General features: G+C 35.1%; 2 protein-coding genes across 4 annotated transcripts in view; one reads left to right on the top strand and one right to left on the bottom strand.

Moving 5' to 3' along the window:
- The window catches only part of LOC134746618 (protein drumstick), a 39,380-nt gene extending 18,273 nt beyond the window's left edge, over positions 1–21,107 (bottom strand). The window contains exon 1 of one of the 3 annotated variants that reach the window (XM_063681047.1): positions 20,952–21,107. The gene's annotated coding sequence lies outside the window, so the exon portion shown is untranslated. Of the gene's footprint in view, positions 1–20,662; positions 20,891–20,951 lie in introns of those variants that run through there. The other 2 variants (XM_063681045.1, XM_063681048.1) reach the window with 2 other exon arrangements.
- LOC134746917 (uncharacterized) lies at positions 15,728–16,054 on the top strand. Its single transcript, XM_063681489.1, has one exon. It carries the CDS (start codon positions 15,728–15,730, stop codon positions 16,052–16,054), a length of 327 nt encoding a protein of 108 aa, XP_063537559.1.
- Positions 21,108–21,431: the final 324 nt, after the last annotated feature.

The raw sequence follows: 21,431 nt of genomic DNA, 5'->3' as shown, positions 1-21,431 counted from the left end.
GCGCCGTAAGTCCCTAATCTGTTAAACAAAAGAAACAATGGCTTTTGTTTAACAGATCAGGGGTTTAGACGTAAAAATCATTTGAGAAGATTAATACTATACTCTTAATAGAAACATAAAATTCTTCTTGCTTGCAGCCTCTGGTGTTGCAAATGTCCATGGGCAACTGTAATTGCACACCATAAATCAGGCGATTCATCTGTTCGTTTGCTTCTTATATCATAAAAAACCGGCCAAGTGCGAGTCGGACTCGCGCACCGAGGGTTCCGTACATTACATAATTTTAACAATGTATCTTTTATGTATAACGTGAGTGAAAGGTAAATTGCGGTTAACGATTTATGACCTATTAAAAAAACTACTAACTAGATCTCGTTCAAACCAATTTTCGGTGGAAGTTTGCATGGTAATGTACATCATATATTTTTTCAGTTTTATCATTCTCTCATTTTAGAAGTTACAGTGGGGGGGACACATTTTACCACTTTGGAAGTGTCTCTCGTGCAAATTATTCAGTTTAGAAAAAAATGATATTAGAAACCTCAATATCATTTTTGAAGACCTATCCATAGATACCCCACACGTATGATGAAAAAAAATTTTTAAGTTTCAGTTCCAAGTATGGGGAACCCCCAAAAATTATTGTTTTTTTTTCTATTTTTGTGTGAAAATCTTAATGCCGTTCACAGAATACATCTACGTACTAAGTTTCAATAGTATTATAGTTTCAGAGAAAAACGAATCTATAAGGGTTCCGTTTTTTGCCATTTGGCTACGGAACCCTAAAAACTAGCCAAGTGCGAGTCGGACTCGTGCACGAAGGGTTCCGTACCATTACGCAATGTACCAGAGATGTACGGATTGTACCAATGAGTTTTTCGGAACTTATGTACGAAATATCATTTGATATTTACCAGTCGCTTTTCGGTGAAGGAAAACATCGTGAGGAAACCGGACTAATCCCAATAAGGCCTAGTTTATCCTCTGGGTTGGAAGCTCAGATGGCAGTCGCTTTCGTAAAAGCTAGTGCCCACGACAATTCCTGGGATTAGTTGACAAGCGGACCCCATGCAGGCTCCCATGAGCCGTGGCAAAATGCCGGTAGAACGCGGGGAAGATGATGATGATGATGGAGATTACTAAGTACGAGAATAAATTTCAGTTAAAAACTTTGTGTCGGAGTCGCATAAAACTCTGGTAGCACGAATTCTTAGCACCAAATACAGTGGTCGGGTCGACGTCTTACATAAAAGTGAAAAATTCGGCAATCTCTCATCTAGAGCTCGAAATATGCCTTTTATGGCAGTCGGGATTTTTAAAAGCTCTTAATGTCGATAAACATCTGATTCGCTCACGAATTACTCTTAAAGAAATACTACCTACCTTGCTTGTTTGTATAAATAAAGCATCGCCGGGTACCTTTTTTCTAAGTTAAGTAGGTGTAACATGTTAAAATAATAATATATTTCATAGATTTAAATCTAAGAGATGAAGGCAATAAAAATAGTTAAACTGAAGTACAGCACTGCAGCCAGCTGTATCACAATGCTGAATTAGGTTTTTAAAGACATTTTGAGTCAAACTTCTATTCTTTTTGGGAAAAGGTAAGCATTTGACCACAATCTGACCTAATGGTAAGTGACGTTGAAGTCGAGGATGTGTCTTGAAGCATTGACTAATGTTACACCAAGAATTTTTGGCCCTATTTTTGTCTTACTCCCCAAGCAGAGAGAGAGAGAGCACTTGAACCAATTTGTAACGACAAAACAAAGTCAAAGTACCTACCTATTAACTCGCGATAGTTAAAGAACATGAGTAAAATTGTATGCATGTGGTTAAGCAAAACATGCACTACATTAAGTAGTCGAAAATCTTTGTAGGAAGCCTTAAAATGAAAGAACTTATTTTGAGTACTTTTCAAAATTATTGGTGTTAAACCTAGAATTATTTCAAGTGGTCTCAATCGAATCACTGGAACTCGGATCACATTGGATCACATATTAACTATGTCGTAACATGGGTTTTGGTTTCCCTACAAGTATATATTATTGATGAAATCAATAGCTTCACGAAACGGATGTGGGGATGAGTCATCGTCATCGCGTCTTTGACCGACCTCATCTTAATATTCCGTGATGATTCATGGCACAAGACAATGTTTGAACTATTGACATTTCCCAGAAAGTTGCTCATTAGCTTCTTTAGATTTATTTGTAGTACAAAAATCACATAGAATTAACAGATATAGGTATTTCAAAATAAGTAAAAATCATCGTTCTCATTTCCTTGGCGTTTTTGACTGGTTTTAATAAGTAGGTACCAGTAGCAAATGACAAAGCTCAAAATTATATTCAGTGTTCGTTAATTTCATCATCAATCAGAAGCCAAATTCCGTCTACTGCAGAACACAAGGCATCCTTCACGTTGCGCCATAAAAAGCATCATGTGCATTTCCCATTTAGCCATTAACACCAATCCTCCTAAGGTCAACCCAACGGGTAGCGGGTGTTCTTAACATGCAAATTACCTACCATCTCCTAAAAGTACAAAAAAATACTGTTGACAAAATACCGTAATCGTCCCTTGCACGCATAAAGTCGTAAAAGTAACTCATCACAGCGAAACTTGCGGTTGTAACGTTTGTTTCGAAAGCTCTGACTCACTTTAATGATGATTAGTAAAACCTCTATTAATTTTATCTTGATTTAGAAAAATGTCGGCGTTAATCATCTCTTAAAAGATCCGCTACCGCCTTTGAAATGCCTTTAAAAGTGAAAACACTTTATTTATGCGTTTATATTTTAATAATACATTACTAAATTTATGGTTGATGAATCGTAAAATCTGCTAGTAATTAATAATGAGATAATTCATTTCACACTATTCTACAGCATATGATAACAAACGTGTTTTTGTTATATCACATAGACCTCACATTTTACTAGTCTTCGCTACACAATAAACTTAATTGTTCGACAACTTATTGATAACATTGTATCGAATATCACACATCCGTTTACTCAAGTCATAATTACGCACAAAAAGTGCCACTTCAAAGTTAATAATGCAAAATTCCACAACATGCACAATGCACTGGCAAGTACTACAAAACCTTCGTTTGTTGCAACTTAGTCAGCGTCCCGATAAATGTAATAAACTCAGTATCTATTGCTCCTTCAGCAATCAACATTGTCTGCAGCACACTAATTAACAACGCAATGGTATGTTCGCAAACAAAAGATTTCACTACCATACATGTAAAAACGAGTAATCTATTAATAGTATTGAGTCTTTGCTTTTAATGGCCGGGCGAGAACTATTGAACTATTGAACCTGGGATCAAAATTAAATGGAAGAGCTATAAAAGTTACTAGTTGTTCTTCGGTTTAAAGGGTCGCAATTAAAATTTATCACAAGGAATAAAAAGCAGAAACGATCGTTATTTCAATGTTAATTTTCCTCTATTCAGGACGTATGAATAACTAAAGTATCTTCGTCATATTTTAGCCAAGACTTTTGAGTCATAAATATTGTAATGCGTAAAGTTTGCTGACCAATGTTAGCGCGTGGTGCAGTGTTTGAGATAAGCACAGGATATAAAACTTCTAAGCAAGTGTCATGACAACCATTCACCTTACTCCCTTGTCATCAACTGTATTCGCAGGACTGGGATTTGTAGTGACAAAGGGTGTATTTAGTAGTACTAACTATAACTACTAAATAATCGTAGAGCAGCGTAACTAAAAATTTATCCCGATGGCGTTATGTTGGGAAACACGTTAAGTGACTAAAAATAGTTTGTAGATCGAATAATAAACACGGTAATTCAATAAAATGAATTGTGTAATTCTACTTATATAGGTATAGTAACCACAAGTAAAGCTTTTGACCTGCTTTTCGTGGACTGTGTTCCTTAATTTTATTTACCGATCGTAAATTTTGATTTACAACCCCGATGCGCAATGATGGTTCCGATTCTTTGTTTGACAAGGTAATTAAATTAGTGTGTGGACCACCTGGTTGGAACCTTGTTGCCCTAAATCGATTGTTAACTGCTTCGTGAAGCCTGGTTAACAAATAACAACTGTTGTGCACATTTCGGAATAATTTATGGCTGTTGGAGCTGCTTGCTCCTTCAGTTAGATTGTGAAAGGAAAGAGTGATGTGGCCCTAACAAAATTGCTTTAAGATCGATCTAAAATTCTAAACACCGCAGAACAGTAAAATATTTTACTTTAAGACCTATACGGGATGGCCATCTAAAATTCCAAAACTAGCTGTAATTTATAAACTAGTACTTACCTAATCAAAATTTGAATAGGTATAATAAAAATAAATGCAATGAAACAGCATTGGAGCATATGAGAAATTATATAATACATAATTAAGAGAGATATCATAGTTATCATTTAATATAGTTTTGTCATCTATATGTTAATTATGTATTTTGATTTCTCATATACTTACACGGAGTATATGTTACTGATGTTGCTTCATGTTACTTTTCTAAATATAACATGATTATGTAGACGTTATTTATTGAGCAACGACAGTTTTACTTAATTTAAAAAAAGCCTGGACAAATCGTCAATCTAAGGATAACTACTAAATTAAAATCTGTCAAGACAATTAATCAGCTGTACAGAACCCAAAAAAATAGGCGGTACATACTTTTACCTAATCTTACCTAGTTACATATCTTATTACACTAGAACATCAACATAATTTAAATAAGAATATCATTAAGTCCTTAAATATTTACGAACAGAACAAAAACGCACAAAATGTATCACTTCCGAAGTGTTCTTGTATCATTCTTTAATTAACAACACATGTAAAACTGAAAATGAAATCTCTAAGGTCCTATTCCACACAATAGCAGTTGACGTGAATACTCGTAGTCAAACTGCGGTATTTATCAAGTTATTGTACTGCCTTTATAGTTGCATCAAATACGGTCTATTAATGCGCATTGAGCCTTTTGTAGTGAGAAATAGCCTAGTCAGCGTGTGTCCATTCGGCTTTCGGCTTTCTAGGAATTTGTCGGCGTTCAAGAATGTATCCTTTGTTAATATTAGCTATAACGAATGATTTAATTGTATTTGTATTTATAAACGGTTAATTAATCACGTTAATTTATTGTGTAAAATATATTTTGTTTATAATATAAAAAATGAGGCAATTTTATTTTTATTAAAGCTGTAATCATCTCCTGATCTGCATAGTTCATTACTGGGTCATAAACGGCGCTCCTGAACACATACCCGAGTTAAATTAAGGGCAATCAAACCTAATTTTCTGGTTGAATCGTTATCCATATAAAAAAAATAGAACACATTATCATTATATCATCAACACCGGCTGTTAATTATCAGTATCATCAATTTATCACCCACAAGAGTGACATCTTTTGTTTTAAAATCCGTGTAAGATATTACCTATGTAATATTCACCTACTATTTAGACAGCGTTTAAAAATATACCTAAAGTTAACTTGCTAATAAGTATATTCGCATTGGTAAATGATTGTTAAATGGTATGTAATTTAATAAGACCTTCAATGCGTCGATCAACTAATCTTTGAAAACTACACAATTTTCAGATAACGCGAGACACATAAACTAAGTAAGTGAGTAATTTTCTTCACCATCCCAGGTTGACACCTTTCGACACACAACACAATACATAGGTTAGGTATGTTTTCAACAAGATATGTGTGTCATTCTATGAAACAATGGGGTGTCTTTGCTTATCTTCCAACAGTTCCAACCGTTAACCTATACAGAAATGAAAGAGACACAACATCGACGTCCCGAAAATATGAGGTCGGAATGTGTTGATAGAATGTGAAATAAGAGCTGAATCATGATGTTACTACAATTTAATTGTATAAATAAAATTGTAGAAATAAAGAAATAATTCCCGCAATATATATAAGTCTCCCAATTAAATAATTAAAACCAAATAAATATGTACTATAATAAATATGGGAAACTTAAAAAATAATACGTGTGCAACACTTTACATTTCATATCGGTAATACCCCACAACAGCATTTATAAAAAAACGGTCTAGTGCGAGTCGGACTCGCACACGAAGGGTTCCGTACCATTACGCAAAAAACGGCAAAAAAAATCACGTTTGTTGTATGTATAAAAAATATAGTCTATATAGTTTCCGCTATTTAAAAAATAGTAAATGTCATATATCATAGAGTAACTTATATATACTGAGATAGACAGTCAGCGTTGACGGCACTACGCCATCTAGCGGAAAGTGACAAACTAACTGGCACAAGGCTAATATTTTAGGGTAATTTTTATTCCTTTCATGGTTGATTAGGGTAATAAAAGTCTTGTAAATTCTTCTGACATAAATGGATATTTATGTCAGAATTAAATTGATTGAACTGAATTGAATAAAAACAATAGGGGATATTACTGCAATGTTCTGCCACCAGAGTGCAACACTAGCCTTTTTAGTAAACCATAGATTAACTTATACATACTGTACCTTTAACAGGATATTGACAAGTTTTCAGAGATAATAAAATGTGACATTTATGCATCTAGGCGGTTTGTTTACAGACGACCTACCGGGAAACGCGAATCCGAAATTTCGCTATCTGCCTCTTTATCGCTCGAATACGCAAGAGTGACAGAGATGTTAGAAAACGAAATTTCGATTTTCTTGATTCGCAATAGACCCTCAGATTGTGGTAGTGGCGCCACCTGCGCAGTTTCGTGTAATATTCCCTATTCCCGAATATCAAAGCGGAGTCAAAGCGTATCAAGAAAAATGACAAATGCCATATTGACAAAAAACATTTTCAGTACTAGATAGAGCAGCAAAAATGATAAAAGTTAATTTAGTACAGTATTAATAAAAAATTTTTAATATAATCTGTTTGACACACACATAAAAACGCAAGTACAAATGGGGTATTTTATTTTAGTTTTTATAGAATTCGTCAGTAATCGCATAAAAGTAAATACCAAAATACTATAAATGAATACTTCTCCAATTCAATCAACAACGTGTTTCGGTACAACGATAGATGCTGTTTTTTCAATAAAATTAGCAAATTTAGAGAGTAAAATTTATGTTTCACATTTCAGTTACCATAAACCTATAATTTCATATCTACATAAAAAAATATGATGACATTCAAATACCTATTTTTAATGAATAATATGAATATAACATTATATCATGTTTTGCATAGTATATGAATAATAAATGTAATTAAATTATAATATGATATTTATTTTAAGTTGAAGTTATATGTATCGATATGTATCGTAAACATTAAAGAAGTTGTACTTATATGATAATCATATGTATCGTAAACATCAAAGAAGTTGTACTTCAATCACGCGTAAAGATTACACTCACACACTTTTTATTTTTTTATTTAAAGCGCTAATTCTACTTTTTTTATTATCTGGCAACATTGATATATGATAACTTTAACTTTTCATATCTTAATTCGTTCCACCATTGAAAAAAATGGATCATTTGTTATCCGACAATAAAGAAATATAATTTAATTTAATTTTTAATTTAATTTTAATTGAAGGGTCACCAACTCCCTTGAAAATAGCTTGAGCCCCGACGTAGCTATAAAGGTGATTTTACAAAATCATCTATAACTTAGTGGCTACGTGATTTAATCGGAATCGCTTTCAAGAATTACATAGGCGCAGTACATAATGACGGTAATAATAACAATTTAAATTCAAGTTCGCTCGCTAAACCGGAGCCAAATTATAATATACAAATGAGTGAGCAGAAATAACGAAACAGTTTATGTCTCGTGCGTTCCCACAGGAACGGTATGCGATGCGCTGGCGCAGGAGAGGAAGTGGAGACGCCATTGTTTAATATAAATATTTTACAAAGATACTACAAAGACTATACTGTACTGTATCAGTAGTATCATTTCCAAGTTGCTTTGTTGTTGCTAAATTATTTCGTCATAAGGTCATGTATTGCTTTCAATTAAATAGAGGTTTTATTTAAGAAACTATATTATGATATTTAATGATGATTTAACATTATCATTATATAAGTAACTTTTACCTACATACATATTTATTATGAAACTATAAATGTGTATACTTTTTAACTACCTATGCTTCAATAGCTTTCATCATCACAATGCGTTTTTTTGTGGAACCTACAATGTGTAGCTATATATTTTTTTACTAGCCTATTAGATTATCCCACTGCTGGGCAAAGGCCTCCCCTCTTTCCCGCCATTTGGTCCTATCCAATGCATGTCTATGTATAATAATTACACGAAATCACTACCTTATATGTCTATTTCAACGTGTTAAGATTCAATAAAACCCATCAATAAATGAATTACCCAATAAAAAGTTCGGGGTTTTCCTTTATTTATTTTTAGAATAGATAATTTTAGTCGTAACCCGTCTCCACGCCTCTCTCATTCCCACCAGCCTGATATATTAGGCCCTCGCTCGAATCGCCCCCGGCGCTGCGCGTCGATCTCGGCCCTTCGGGCTTGATAAAGTTCCGGATTTAAAGTCAGGGTGAGAATTATATCGTTATTTTTGCGTTGTGAGTAAATAAAGGTAGAGCTTTGGGAACAGGTCGGTAAATCAGCGTGAACGATTTTAGACAAAGGGGTTTACTAATATGTTACTGTTAATGCTAAAAAAAATTTAATATTTAATAAAATTCTTGTTACAATGGTACTAAGTAGATAAAATTAATATTTTAGACTTTTACCTACTAAATACCATTGTAACAAGGAATTTATTAAATATTTCATCAAATTGAACCCATTTTTCTAAAAACAGGTATCGTAAGTTACATTTTCCTCATTTTTTCACAATTTTTTTCCTCAAGGCGTACTTTTAACACACATAAACCACTTCAAATACAACTAGACTAATATAACTACTTTAACTTTAAGCCAATTGTCTACTAGTCATCAATAAAAATGTATACGACGTGCCCCTTTCTCTCTTCAAATTAGTTCCTCAGAGGGCGGACCTCCGTTATATACCGCTACCGAATGCCGCTACGCCTACGTATGTAAGTGCGGGAGTCGCTACTGGTTTACGCGGCGGCCAATCAAAGGGAGGAGAGCCACATATATGCTCCGGGCGAATGTTGGGAGCTGATCGTATTGTTTTTTTTTTTTGTAAAGTGTTCGTTAAAACTGCGTGAAACGAATTCTGATTTGTTCAAGAATAACATTTTTCTATTGTTTTAATTTAGCCGCGGCTTTTTGGTGCAAATTGAGGTTATAAAGACCTTTGGGAATAAATACTAAAACTTTATGTATAAGCCAAACAGATAAAAATAGTAAAACGGGTCACTCACGTATTTTAAGTCCAATTGCTCGACATGTTTCGCTCGATAACGAGGAGCTTCAAACCGTTTGTTTAAAATATGTAAAGTTATAGTTTGGACTGTTTTGCACTGAACGTTGTATAACGTTGAACGTTGCACTAAATGTTGTTAGAATTCCTTCTAGAGAACCCTACACCTACAATAGGTGCTCTAGTTTTATACGTAGTCTACAAACTCTACATATACCTAGGTACCTATCAACGATTAATTCTCCTGGTTGGTCAAGCAAGGTGTGAACAAAATATTTCAAGTGAATTGTAAACAATACGAATGTAACATTTTATTTTTATTTTATTTTGTTTTATTGGTTGACCAGTAACTGTTACACTGACGCAATTTATTAAATCCTTAATAACTAAGAGCTTAGTGTACAATAAAATTGAGGTAAACACTGCATGCAAATTAAGATGTATTACAAAACTAAATTTAATTACGCACTAATCACTTAACTAATATTTTGTGAAGCTGACGTTTAAGCTTGTTTAGAGGCCGCACTAGCAATAGTGGCGATTAACTATGTACCTATGTTTTACAGAATCACACGGTTCCACACCGATGGTTATTTTTGTGGGTCCAGCGTGGGCGATTTTCTACCTCCTGGAGCGATCTCGTAGGTCGCGACTCGGCCCACGACTCTACGTAAGCCGTTAGAGGCTAATATTGCGTAACGCGGTAGAAAAAACAAAGCCGTTAAATTAATGGCAGTGTTAGATTTGGGCACCGTGTAATTTAAATCGGATATTAGTTTTGATAAACATGTGAGAGTCGGATTTGCTCACGAAGGGTTCCGTACCATTACGCAAAAAGCGGCAAAAACCCCACTTAAATATTTATTTTATTCTGTTACTTAAATATTTATTTTATTAGTATTTGTTCTTTTAGCGGCAACAGAAGTACATCGTCTGTGAAAATTTCAACTGCCTAGCTATCACGGTTCATAAGATACGAAATCCTAAAAAGAACCGTATTACTGCATAAAACAGACCGCTAAGCTAGCTTTGTTTTGTAACGATTTCAAGAGAACAAAATTGAGAAAGTGGCATTACAAACGTCATATTTTCATAAAAATATGACATTAATGATGTATAGCCACACTTTGTCTTAGCTTGAATTAGCTTGTTATTAGCTACCTACTAGCTATAGATGAGAAGTGAAAAATTCGAATACATTTTGCATGTTGGTGGCTTACTCAAATACGTAAGCATGGAGCGGCAATATTATCTGGTTTTTATGTTACTACGATTGTGACTCATACCTAATTTCTCCTTACTTATAATTTCAAGTACCTATGTCACCTATAAATTCAAAACATCACCTACCTTTAATCAACCTTATATTTTCTGGGTTAGATAGTATGGACTCAACCAGTTATTAAAAAAATGTGAAATCCTTTCACCACTAGGTATTTCACTAACCGGTTTATTAAATACGACCCTCGCTCCTCCGAGTTACGCGCCCCGCCCCTTCCCTGATTGGCGCACGGTAGCTTGATTCAAGCGCACACGCATGTCCAAATAGACATGACAGTATCATCAATATCAATAATGTATTTCCGGCATACGCAATGTCAAGAGCCTTCATTAAAATGTGGAATAGGTGTGTTATCCTCGTGAGTCCAATGATGATCCCTATGACAATTCATGTTTGTATAGAGCAACTGTCACGTAAAATGTTTGTAGATATTTTTTGGAAGTACCTACACACACAACATATTATGGTACAAACATATTTATTCAATTATTTTTTAAATTAATCTTAGGTATCCAAAAGCGACTGAGGAGAGAGGAGGAGGAGAAACTGTCAAAGAGATCGTCATTCGACGCGTGAAGTTATAGTCATTTTGATTGTGTTAAAGTACCTAGATGAAGACAATCACAGGAAAATCCAGATTTTGATGGCATCCAGATGAGTGATGCTTTCTACGAAAGACCTGGCTCGAGTGCGAGACTCAGCAACGCCCTCGTTGCTCATGCGACTTAACTTCGAAGAGCTTAATAAGCTATTAGATAATTCGTTTCCTTTCCTAAGGAAATGAGTTTCGTCAACTAACTCCCAAGTCGCCAAAAAAACGTCAGGTACTTCACCTGTGGCGCTCCGCTTTCAAAGTGTTGTGTTGGTTTTAAACGCCTTAGACAAACAGCGCCGGCGCGAACTGACCTCTACAAACAGATCAATGAGTGAATTGTGAATGAATGTGCTAACCACTATAGTAAAAAACTGTTTACGCATTTTAGGATTATGACAACAACGCTTGGAACAAAGAATAGTTCCGTAGAGTGGAGTCGGTGACCGGAATATACTGAACCACAATAAGTTGATTCTTTTTAAGATTCAAATTCATGATCGAATGAGGAACTAAATTTTCTGCAGTAAAAATCTTGTCTTAGCACTCGTAGTGCGGGTTGTTCTCCAGTTGACCGGGGGGCCTAGCCAAAGATGACAATCGTACTTACATCGACAAACACCAAACAAAAAGAAAAATGTTTCGGGCGAAAAGACTACTTGCATTATTTAAGTTTCGATTTGCGTTTTCTATCAACGATTGTCATCTTGGCTAGGCCCCCAGACTAACTGTATTAAGACTTAATTGTAACGTATTCTGGCAAATAAATATTTCTTTTCTATTCTATTCTATTCCAGACGAACTATTTTAGAGGCAAAGACGAGCGACAGAATTTTGTTTAAACCCTATGACAGGCAGGCAGGCAGGCAGTTGTCTCCGATGCTGGTGATGAAGATTTCTGCTTTAAAGAGGTTTACGCTAAGCATATCAAAATACAAGGGTGTATCCTGATTTAATCTTTCACGATTTTTACTCATTATTGCGTTAACGCCGTCCTCGAAACGTCGGAGGTAAATTTAAAACTTAGTTTTACGCGATTAAGTCCCGTCGTTGTGAATAATTAGGGAGTGTATCCTGTTAAGTAAGTCTCACAGTGGTTAGTTAATAAGGTGCAATATTATTTTCGTCTTCGGCGGTAAGGTAGGTATAACATTGTATTTTTCGACTTATTCATAACAAAAACTTGTATTCCGTTTCTGGAAAATTGCATAATACGGTATCGGTACCTCATAATACCTATTGTGACCCTTAAACACTGACTGTTCTGAAAAATTAACCGAATAAGAAGAAAACAGACATGTACTTAGCTACCTATTGCATAATGAACAAGGTTATCTATCCTCAAGCCGTGAGCTGACTCCTAAAACTATTGTGTCTACAAAAGATCATATGCATAATGTTATCACTTATCGGCTCTTTTGTCGGCAGTCTTGTCTGCCACAAAGGAGCTCATGAATGACCTGCGCGCAAATATGATAAGCTATCGATAAACATCTGACGGTTGCGTTATTTGGTTCAACTACTTGGAAGGTTTGCAGGTTATTTAAAAAAAACCGGACAAGTGTGAGTCGGACTCGCCCACCGAGGGTTCCGTACTTTTTAGTATTTGTTGTTGTAGCGGCAACAGATATACATCATCTGTGAAAATTTCAACTGTCTAGCTATCACGGTTCATGGGATACAGCCTGGTGACAGACAGACGGACAGACGGACAGCGAAGTCTTAGTAATAGGGTCCCGTTTTTACCCTTTGGGTACGGAACCCTAAAAATGATTTAGGAGCCTAAAGGCCCACCCATTGTTTTAATGAGGTAACTAGTATTTTTTAGTCAAAGAAACTGAATATCATGTTACTACGCTTATGTATTACGATCACTAAAATAGCAAGACTGTTAGTTATAGAGGAGCGGGGCATCCGGATACAAGTTCATTCACCTAAAAGGAAGTCCCAACCGCTAATGGCAATTTGTAGATTCTTAATAAGGAAACTGTAAAACTGTATTTAATGTATGTTTATAAATAAAAAAAATCTGAATCTGAATCTGAATCTGAAAGAAAACAATTTTTCATTTTCATTAAGTAGGTAGAATCATACAAACAACATTTAAAATAGTTTGTAGTTAGGACAAACATTGAACATTCTTCGTGCCTTTTAAAATATAATTTAAGAAAAACTCCGCATATGTATTACCATCTGCTAGATATTTACAAAAAAATACTTAGGTATATTTCATCTATTATATTTTAGAAACAGTATAAATATATGCGCACACACCACCACAACTGAATATGAAGATAACTGAATGAACTAAGTAGGTAACTAAGAAAAGAACTAAATGCTCAAAAGTATGTCCAATGTTTGTCATTCCACTCATCCCTAAAAAGGCAATGGCGCTCAAACTTTAGCGCTCTATTTGTTGATATTTAACACATCCCAAGAAAGGAATTCGTTTATCTATCACGTCAAGATTACCAAGAGATAAGCTCAGTCGAAACTCGACCAAGCTTTGTCTTTTATCTAGCACAAACAAATGTTTCCTGTGGCGTTCTTGCACTCTCTAGATGACAAATTAGTCGCGTTTAAAAGGGCGTTTGTTATGTACAAATAAGGTATCGCTTATTGACTTTTGAAGTTTGAATGGCTACATTGGTTACCTGTCCGGTCGGTAAATACTTAAGTTCAAAGATTTAGAATTATTGGAAAAGGCAGTCGTTTTAAGCATTAAAACATGGTTCCTTTTCGTTACTTTAATTTTCACAAGGGCCGGATATTTTCTGACCATGATTAGGTAACGTCCTCTAAGAAACCATTTGAAACTAATACTACTAAATAAAACTAAATTAATGTTGTATCAAGCAGAAACGTCTGCGAACGATGCTATTATGCTTAAAATAAATAAAATTTATTGTAAGCTTACTTATTGTTGTGCAGATGGCAAGCACTGGGCATGACTGGGCTAGTGATCCGGTGGTCGTGAGTTCAAGCCTGACCCAAGATAGTATTTTTTCCACTTTATTTAAAAGTGGGTATTCTAAAATAAAACTGTAGATGTACTGAATCCTCCAAAAACACATTACGAAAATATTTTTGAAGAAATTAACCAGGGTGTCGCTTACTGTTCGTTTTTTAAGACACAATTAAATATTGAAATATACTTACAGGTAGTCTTAGGTTAGCGACATTATGCTCTGCCGGAATGCTCTTTTGTACACATAAGTTTCTATGTAGGATGAATTAATTGACCTCTAAGTAATACCAGGTAAATATTGTTGTACCTAATGCTAATGCATACTTTCTGGATAAAGACACAGTGACAATTGTCAGGCGTAACAATTTGATTAAGTCACCTGACTGACCCTGACTGGCCTGACCCGAACAGCACAAGTACATTAACATCACCAATACTTTCCCTTCAACGTATTCAACTTGAAACAAAGACAACGTCTCAGATTTGCATCCCATTTGCATGCCAATTATTTGATATCAAACCTAGTTTGCATCTAAGGTCAAGCATCAAAATGCTAATTCAACTTTCGCGGCACAACAAAAGTAGTAATAAATAATCATTGCCGGGACATTATTCCTCCCCTGATCATAAACATGGGATGTGTTAATACGTGTTCTGGTATGTTGTTTTTATCTTCGCGAGTGTTAGCTTTAGGCAAAACCAATATCTTTGATCTCCTATCAAGTACAGTTGCTATGAGCCTTGGACTACGTTTATCTGCTGGTTTTTCTGAGGCGATACTGCATAAGCGATGGGCCTGCGTCTTTTGTCGCTGCGACGGCGATGTCAAAAGAGAGCGCGGGCGCCCCGCCGCGACGTTTGGAACGCGATTCAAAATTTGAAATTCGAACGCTATTTTTAAAGTGAGAAAGGAATTGGGTCCTTAAACCCGAATTCGAAACGACGAAACGAAAGGCTGGGCTGCGTACAAGCTGACTTTGTAGCTAATTTTTAAAAATGTCTGCTGCAATACCAACGAGGATTTGTCAAATTTTCCTTTTCAAGAGGAGCCCCGCTTGTTCCTACGGCATTGCCCTTGATGCGTTATTTCGCCGCCTTAGAATGAATATTCTCATACCTCGTCTGTAAATATAAATCACATATAAACATAATCACTGAGATAAAAAATAAGTATTAACTTTTTGGACGCTAAAATGTTTGCGCTTTGTAAGTATGGAGGGTTGGCTGACTGGGACGACCTAACCGAAAAAATATTTTTATTCGCATTAAAAAAAAATCTTCTACGTTTTCCTAACAGAACACGATACTGAATATACCCTTAAACAGATCCCTATTATTTCTGTTAGGTACACCTTGTATTTGGCCCTGAGATAGAGTCGCTACAGGCAGCTTACTGTGGCAATAATGTGCGTACGTCATGTATAGTCAGTCCTAGTCAAATAAAATGCCAGTGCCGGTCATGTCAACGACTAATTTCAAGATATTGTTGGGCATCCAATAAACAGCAGCTGTCTAAGCTATACACGACAGAAATGCGCATGTTACGCTGGTCAGCGGGTGTCACACTGCTGGACAAAGTACGGAATATCCACATCAGAGGGAGTTATAAGATCGCGCCCATAATCGACAAGGTTAAAGAACGCCGCCTACGATGGTATGGACATGTACTCCGCCGCCCTGAAGACCATATGGTACGAGCTGCCCTGAGCATACCCACGACAGCGCGAGGCGCCGGAAGACGGCCCGCCACCTGGTTAACGACGGTCCAGAAGGACCTAAAAGAGATAGGAATAGACAACACCGTAGCCCAAAACCGGGAACAGTGGAAAATGCAGACAAGGAGAGCCGACCCCAGATGATGGGATAAGGCTTAGGACAAGAAGATTGGGATGCAATCCTTCGTCCTTTCTTCTCTTTTCTATCTTTACAAATATTTTTATTTTTATTTATTTTTTTATCTTTGACAATCTTTTTTCTTAATATTGTCTTCGGTTACCGCGATAGTTACTCATGAAATAAAACTATGAAAACGGATTATATCGGGTATAAAAATAAAAAAAATATTATAAATTCAATATACGCGATACAATCCGTTTTCATAGTTTTATTCCAATCTTTTTTCTTGTTTACTTTGACACGGATGACATTCGATGACTGTTAACAGTTTTAACGTCTGCTGTCAAAGAGTTGCCAGTAAAATAAGTTAGTATCACTGAAAATCCGCAACAAGGCGAAGGCTAAATTAAATCTTGTCAAGGTATAAAAATGTAGTTACATGTATTTTAACCTACTTTTAGTCCCAAAACTATTTGTGAGAAAATCACTGCGCAACAACCGCAACAAACTTTATTTAGGCCAGTTGCTTTTTGCTTATTTTTAATAAAATGATTGTTACATCCTACACGACTTTGAAGACGTCGTATCATTATCTAATATAATAAAATCTTATTTATTTATTCTGCACAGCCTTAAATAGCCCAGCTATTCGTCGATTACCCAACGCTATTATAAAAGGTATTATACGTAATTTGTTGGAATCTCAATCAAGCCTCGATCGCGCGGGCGGTGCGTGCCACTGCGTTACGCGAGGTAGTCGAAGAGGTCGGCCATTTATTAAAAAAATATTTGGTCTATTTACTGCGATTAATAATAAATATCTACCATATATTGCTAGTATCTAAAAATAGTAAATATGCCTATTGAGATGGATGGATATTGACTTCTGCAGATAACCTTAGCTACCTATGAGTAATCATATAATGTGATTTATTGATAAGTTATGATAAATAATACTAATGAAAAATCTATGTACATGCTATCTTTAGTCTATTGAACGTCTATTATTCTTCTAGTTTCTTTGTAGGTTTTCTTTTTATCTCCAACAGTATGAAGTAGCTCCGGTAGAAATGGCAGAAAACAGACTGAGTATAACTACATAATTTGTGTTTATTTTTTAAACTTGCGAAAGTAGGCATAATGCAATTATGCTGAATATATTTAAATACAACTCATTAGATACGTAGCAGAACTGTATTCTGTCTGGATTATTAACTTTATTGGATTGTTAACTTTGTTTAACTGAATTGTTACAAATTTTATTTTTATAATGCAGTCTTATTACAAATTTTAGACAATTAAACGTTTCTTTACTTACTTATACTGCAAATGATATTTGGAAGCAAGATTATTTTGATGTAAGTAGTATATTTCGTTTTGTAATTAATGCCATTCAAACGGTGACAGCTCTTGGCCTACGAAGCCCACTTTGTTAGTAATTAGGGATGTAAATTCGGTCAGGCCTCGAGCTTTACGATGTTTGTGCAAGAGCGAATTAGCCCGTCGCTCAACAGCTAAATGGAATCATTTTATATTTTGTAAAACCCTATTTTAGTTGCGTGATATTAATCGAAATTAGGCGCGATTGGGAAATTATTATGTTATGCACTTAAATAAAAAGCGATGTTATGTTTTGTTTTATTCTTACGAATGTAATTGGCATCTGCAACTATAATGAAAATAGTTTTAATGAATTCCTGGAATTAATAAAGACAAATGGGTGGTTTTAATTTAGTTTAATGAGATAAAAAGACGGTATAATAATTGGTAGGTATATAAATAGTGTTCTAGTTCTCATATAAGTTTACAGAGTATAACTACCTACCTACATTTAAATAAATTTAAATAAACTGAAACTTCCCTTTTCTAAACTGAAACTGTTCACATCTAGCCCACACTATATGTCAATAAAAATATATAATCACCTCCCAAATAACATAAAAAACGAGAGTAAATTAAGCCTGTTTAGCAAGAAACTAAAAACATTTCTATATAAATGTTACTATAATATCAGATAATTTTTTGAAGATATATAATATCTCTTTTGTGATACTTGTGATCGTAAATTGATTGTAATTGTATTTAATATTGTGCATGGCAGATTTTATTTAAATGTAAAAGAATTAATTAATTATTTGGCACATATGTAAATAATAATATGTATAATTTTAGATTAAATAAGTATGTTTCCCTATGTGGAACTATGTTGCCGTGCCCTAACAGGGCGTCACATGAACAGCTTATATTTAAGAACACCTGTACCTGCTATGTGATAAATGATTTCAATTTCAATTTACATTTACATTGGAATATATGTCATACCTATAGGAAGGTTCTGCGTTATAAAGTTCCTTAGTTATAAAATTTACAGAGAGATAAAGTCAAATTATTAATGTAGTCATCCAAAATGTCTTACAAGAATTTGAATCTGGTTTTTTTTTGTGGGCAGTTTCGTAAAATAGAAACTTATTTTTCGAACAAAGATGCTAAAACAAGCAATTCATTAAATTTCTCAATTCCACCCTCTTTTCACTCTCTTTAGGGACAAATTCCGACATAAAAACTATTCTATGTCCTTCCCCGGGACTCAAACTATCTCTGTGCCAAATTTCAACTAAATCGGTTCAGCGGTGAAGAGGAACACACAGGCAGACAGACTTCCGCAAATATATTATTAGTATGGATGGATTTAATGACTGTAAAAAGTATAAATAGGTAGGTACATACAGCGTCCCTTAAAACAGTTTTGCTTTGTATTCCAGCTTAATGAAGATAAAAATAAACATAGGTTATATGTTTTACGTCGACAATATAAAAGAATAGCAATTCTTAATTGCGCATACAATGCACTTGCACTTCTGACAGTTAAAGGTTAAATTTAAACATCGGTTTTATTTCATCCGTGTTATTTATGAACTTTAATTAAAGCCAAGAGAATAAAGAATAAATTTATTTTTGTTCTTAACCATTTTCCGCGTTCTTTTTGTTTTAATAAGAATCGTGATTTAATTCTCATGTATGTAATTATGCAAATACGTGCAATGATTGTTATTAATTTATTGTAAAAGGAGGATTTGTTATTATGATGTGATTATGTAGTTTCGTGTTGTTAGATGTTGTAGGTATCTAATTTATTGCGTAATTGAGTACCTCGTACATGTTATATTACTTAGAAATATTAATATATAAAATCACATTTACAATCGGGTCTATCGCGAATTTATTTTGTTACCTTATGTTATTTTATTTTAATGTGTTCAAAGTGCGAAGTTATTAAATATTATTATGTATCGGAGTAATATTTATATAATGAGTAGAAAATAATAAAATGTTTTTATCTAGAAGAATGTTAAATTTAATTTTTTTCAGTTACTCCTTTTGCACAATAAATGAGGCTAAGCATGTTAACCTATCACTACTTATATGTAAGTAGATATTAATATTAAGACCGTTTGCCTAAAATAATTTATCTTTATCTTTAAAAACCCGGTGTCAAACGAGATGAGATACTGATCCTATAAGAGCCCCGTTTGTAGGTATTTCTTAGGTATCTGTGGGACACTATTAGACAAAAAACTTTTTGAATTAGAAATAATTGTCAATAATATTTGAAATTTATTTCGATGACGCATGTTTTTTTTTTCAGGTCTCGATCGAAAGTGTCAAAAGCTGTGTCTAATGATGCGTCCACCTCGCATTAAGCACAACAAAGACAGTCAAAAACGTTCCCAAACTTCACAAAACGCCACTTTTCCCAACAAACCGTTCCTCTTTTATTGTTAAATAAACCATAAATCGTTATAAAATGGTCATTTCGGCCAGTGAATGGAGTAAAAAAAAGTATTAAGGGCATTTTTTCGTTTTTGTGGAACTAGCGCCTCTTGGCGCTAAGGGCCGTTTACATAATAACGCGGGTCCGGTTGTTCAAATAACGTGCTCGCATCAAAGGACCTTAGCTGCTCATCTGTTATTTATGTCTTACAATCCAATGCATAAATATTGTTGATTAAGGCTCAGGCGACGTAAATGATCGTAAATTTAGTTTGATTGAGTAAAGAATGTGTGAAAAAAATTTATTTTGGATTAAAATAAGAATTGTGCACGTAATAAATTTACATAAAAGAATAAATTTATACATGTAGGCGTTTATATTAAAGATATCAATCATATCTGAACGTTTTAAGGTAAAATTTTGACTTGACTATTTGACTATACAATTTATGTTCACATATTTTTGTCATTTGACTGAATACCTCTCGTTGATTTTAATGTAAATTTAATGAATGGACTGAATATTGATAAACAAAATACAAGAAAATTTTTAGTTGTATCATCATAACTATACAACATTTTAGTGTACAAATAAAATTAAAAACTAATAAATAATATAAAGTGTTCTATTCCATTCTAAATATATATAATCCAATAAACGTCAGATATGGCAATAAACGAAACACAACACACTTGAACCATGGCATATTCTAAATTCAAAACACAAATTTAAAATTAAAATCCAATCGCATCTCTTATTCGTCGGTCGGCTTATAAGAGTATTTCACTCCCAGCATAAAGTATTGCTTAAACGATTAAGAAATGAGATTAGGCGATAAAATGAAAATAGCAGTACTCACTGGTTGCACGCGCTGACAACTGCTGTTATTGTTGATTAATGTTTATTTTACGTATAAATAACTCGGGTTCGCGGCGCAGACTGATAGAGGGCAGTAAAAACTGTAATTTATTAGTGGCGACTTCTCGTGTTGGCTCGATCTTAACGAGTGCGAGAAAAAACTGACTTGGTACGTAGTTCGAGCAGCAGTGGCCTGGGGAAGAATAACCCAGGAGTCATTGGGAGCTGCCACCGCTTCCGAAAGACCCCGCTCCCCTCCTCCCGATACAGATCACGCATTCTACGAATACCTTGAAAGACACAGCCGACGACCGCTAACCATCCCTTTCGCTCCAAGGCTTTTTAGCGCGCCGTTCGGGGGCCGAGGGGGGTTGCGTTTCGATGCTTCCTAAGTTCACCAAGTAAAGGTCACACGGGCTAAGCATAGCCTGCGCAAGCGCGTTCTGCCGGCAGCGCGCAACACCGGCAGCGCCCACATCACCGACCGTTTAGTTTGCGCCGCACGCACTCAACTCCACCTATCCCGCTCTAACACGCGCTCGCGCACGTAAGAGCTCTTCCCACACGGCGACGTGGAAAAATGTATCTAGTTTTGTGCCGATGCGGAGTGCAGTAGCCGCTTTTTTTTTCAATAAATTTGTGGTTGTTCGTCTCGCTTAGTCGCCCGCCCGGGGCGGGGGCGAGCGGGACGGCAGATGGCTACCGTGTTACGCCTTCGCACTCGTTGTTATATAGGTTGGCGTGTTAGCGCATTGCATGTATAAATAATA

Source organism: Cydia strobilella, chromosome 13, assembly GCF_947568885.1.
Source record: "Cydia strobilella chromosome 13, ilCydStro3.1, whole genome shotgun sequence".
Classification (NCBI taxonomy): domain Eukaryota; kingdom Metazoa; phylum Arthropoda; class Insecta; order Lepidoptera; family Tortricidae; genus Cydia; species Cydia strobilella.
This window is presented reverse-complemented; position numbering and strand designations above follow the sequence as displayed.

Coding starts and splice junctions, on each gene's coding strand:
- LOC134746917 (XM_063681489.1), top strand. CDS start 15,728: ATGCGCATGTTACGCTGGTCAGCGGGTGTCACACTGCTGGACAAAGTA.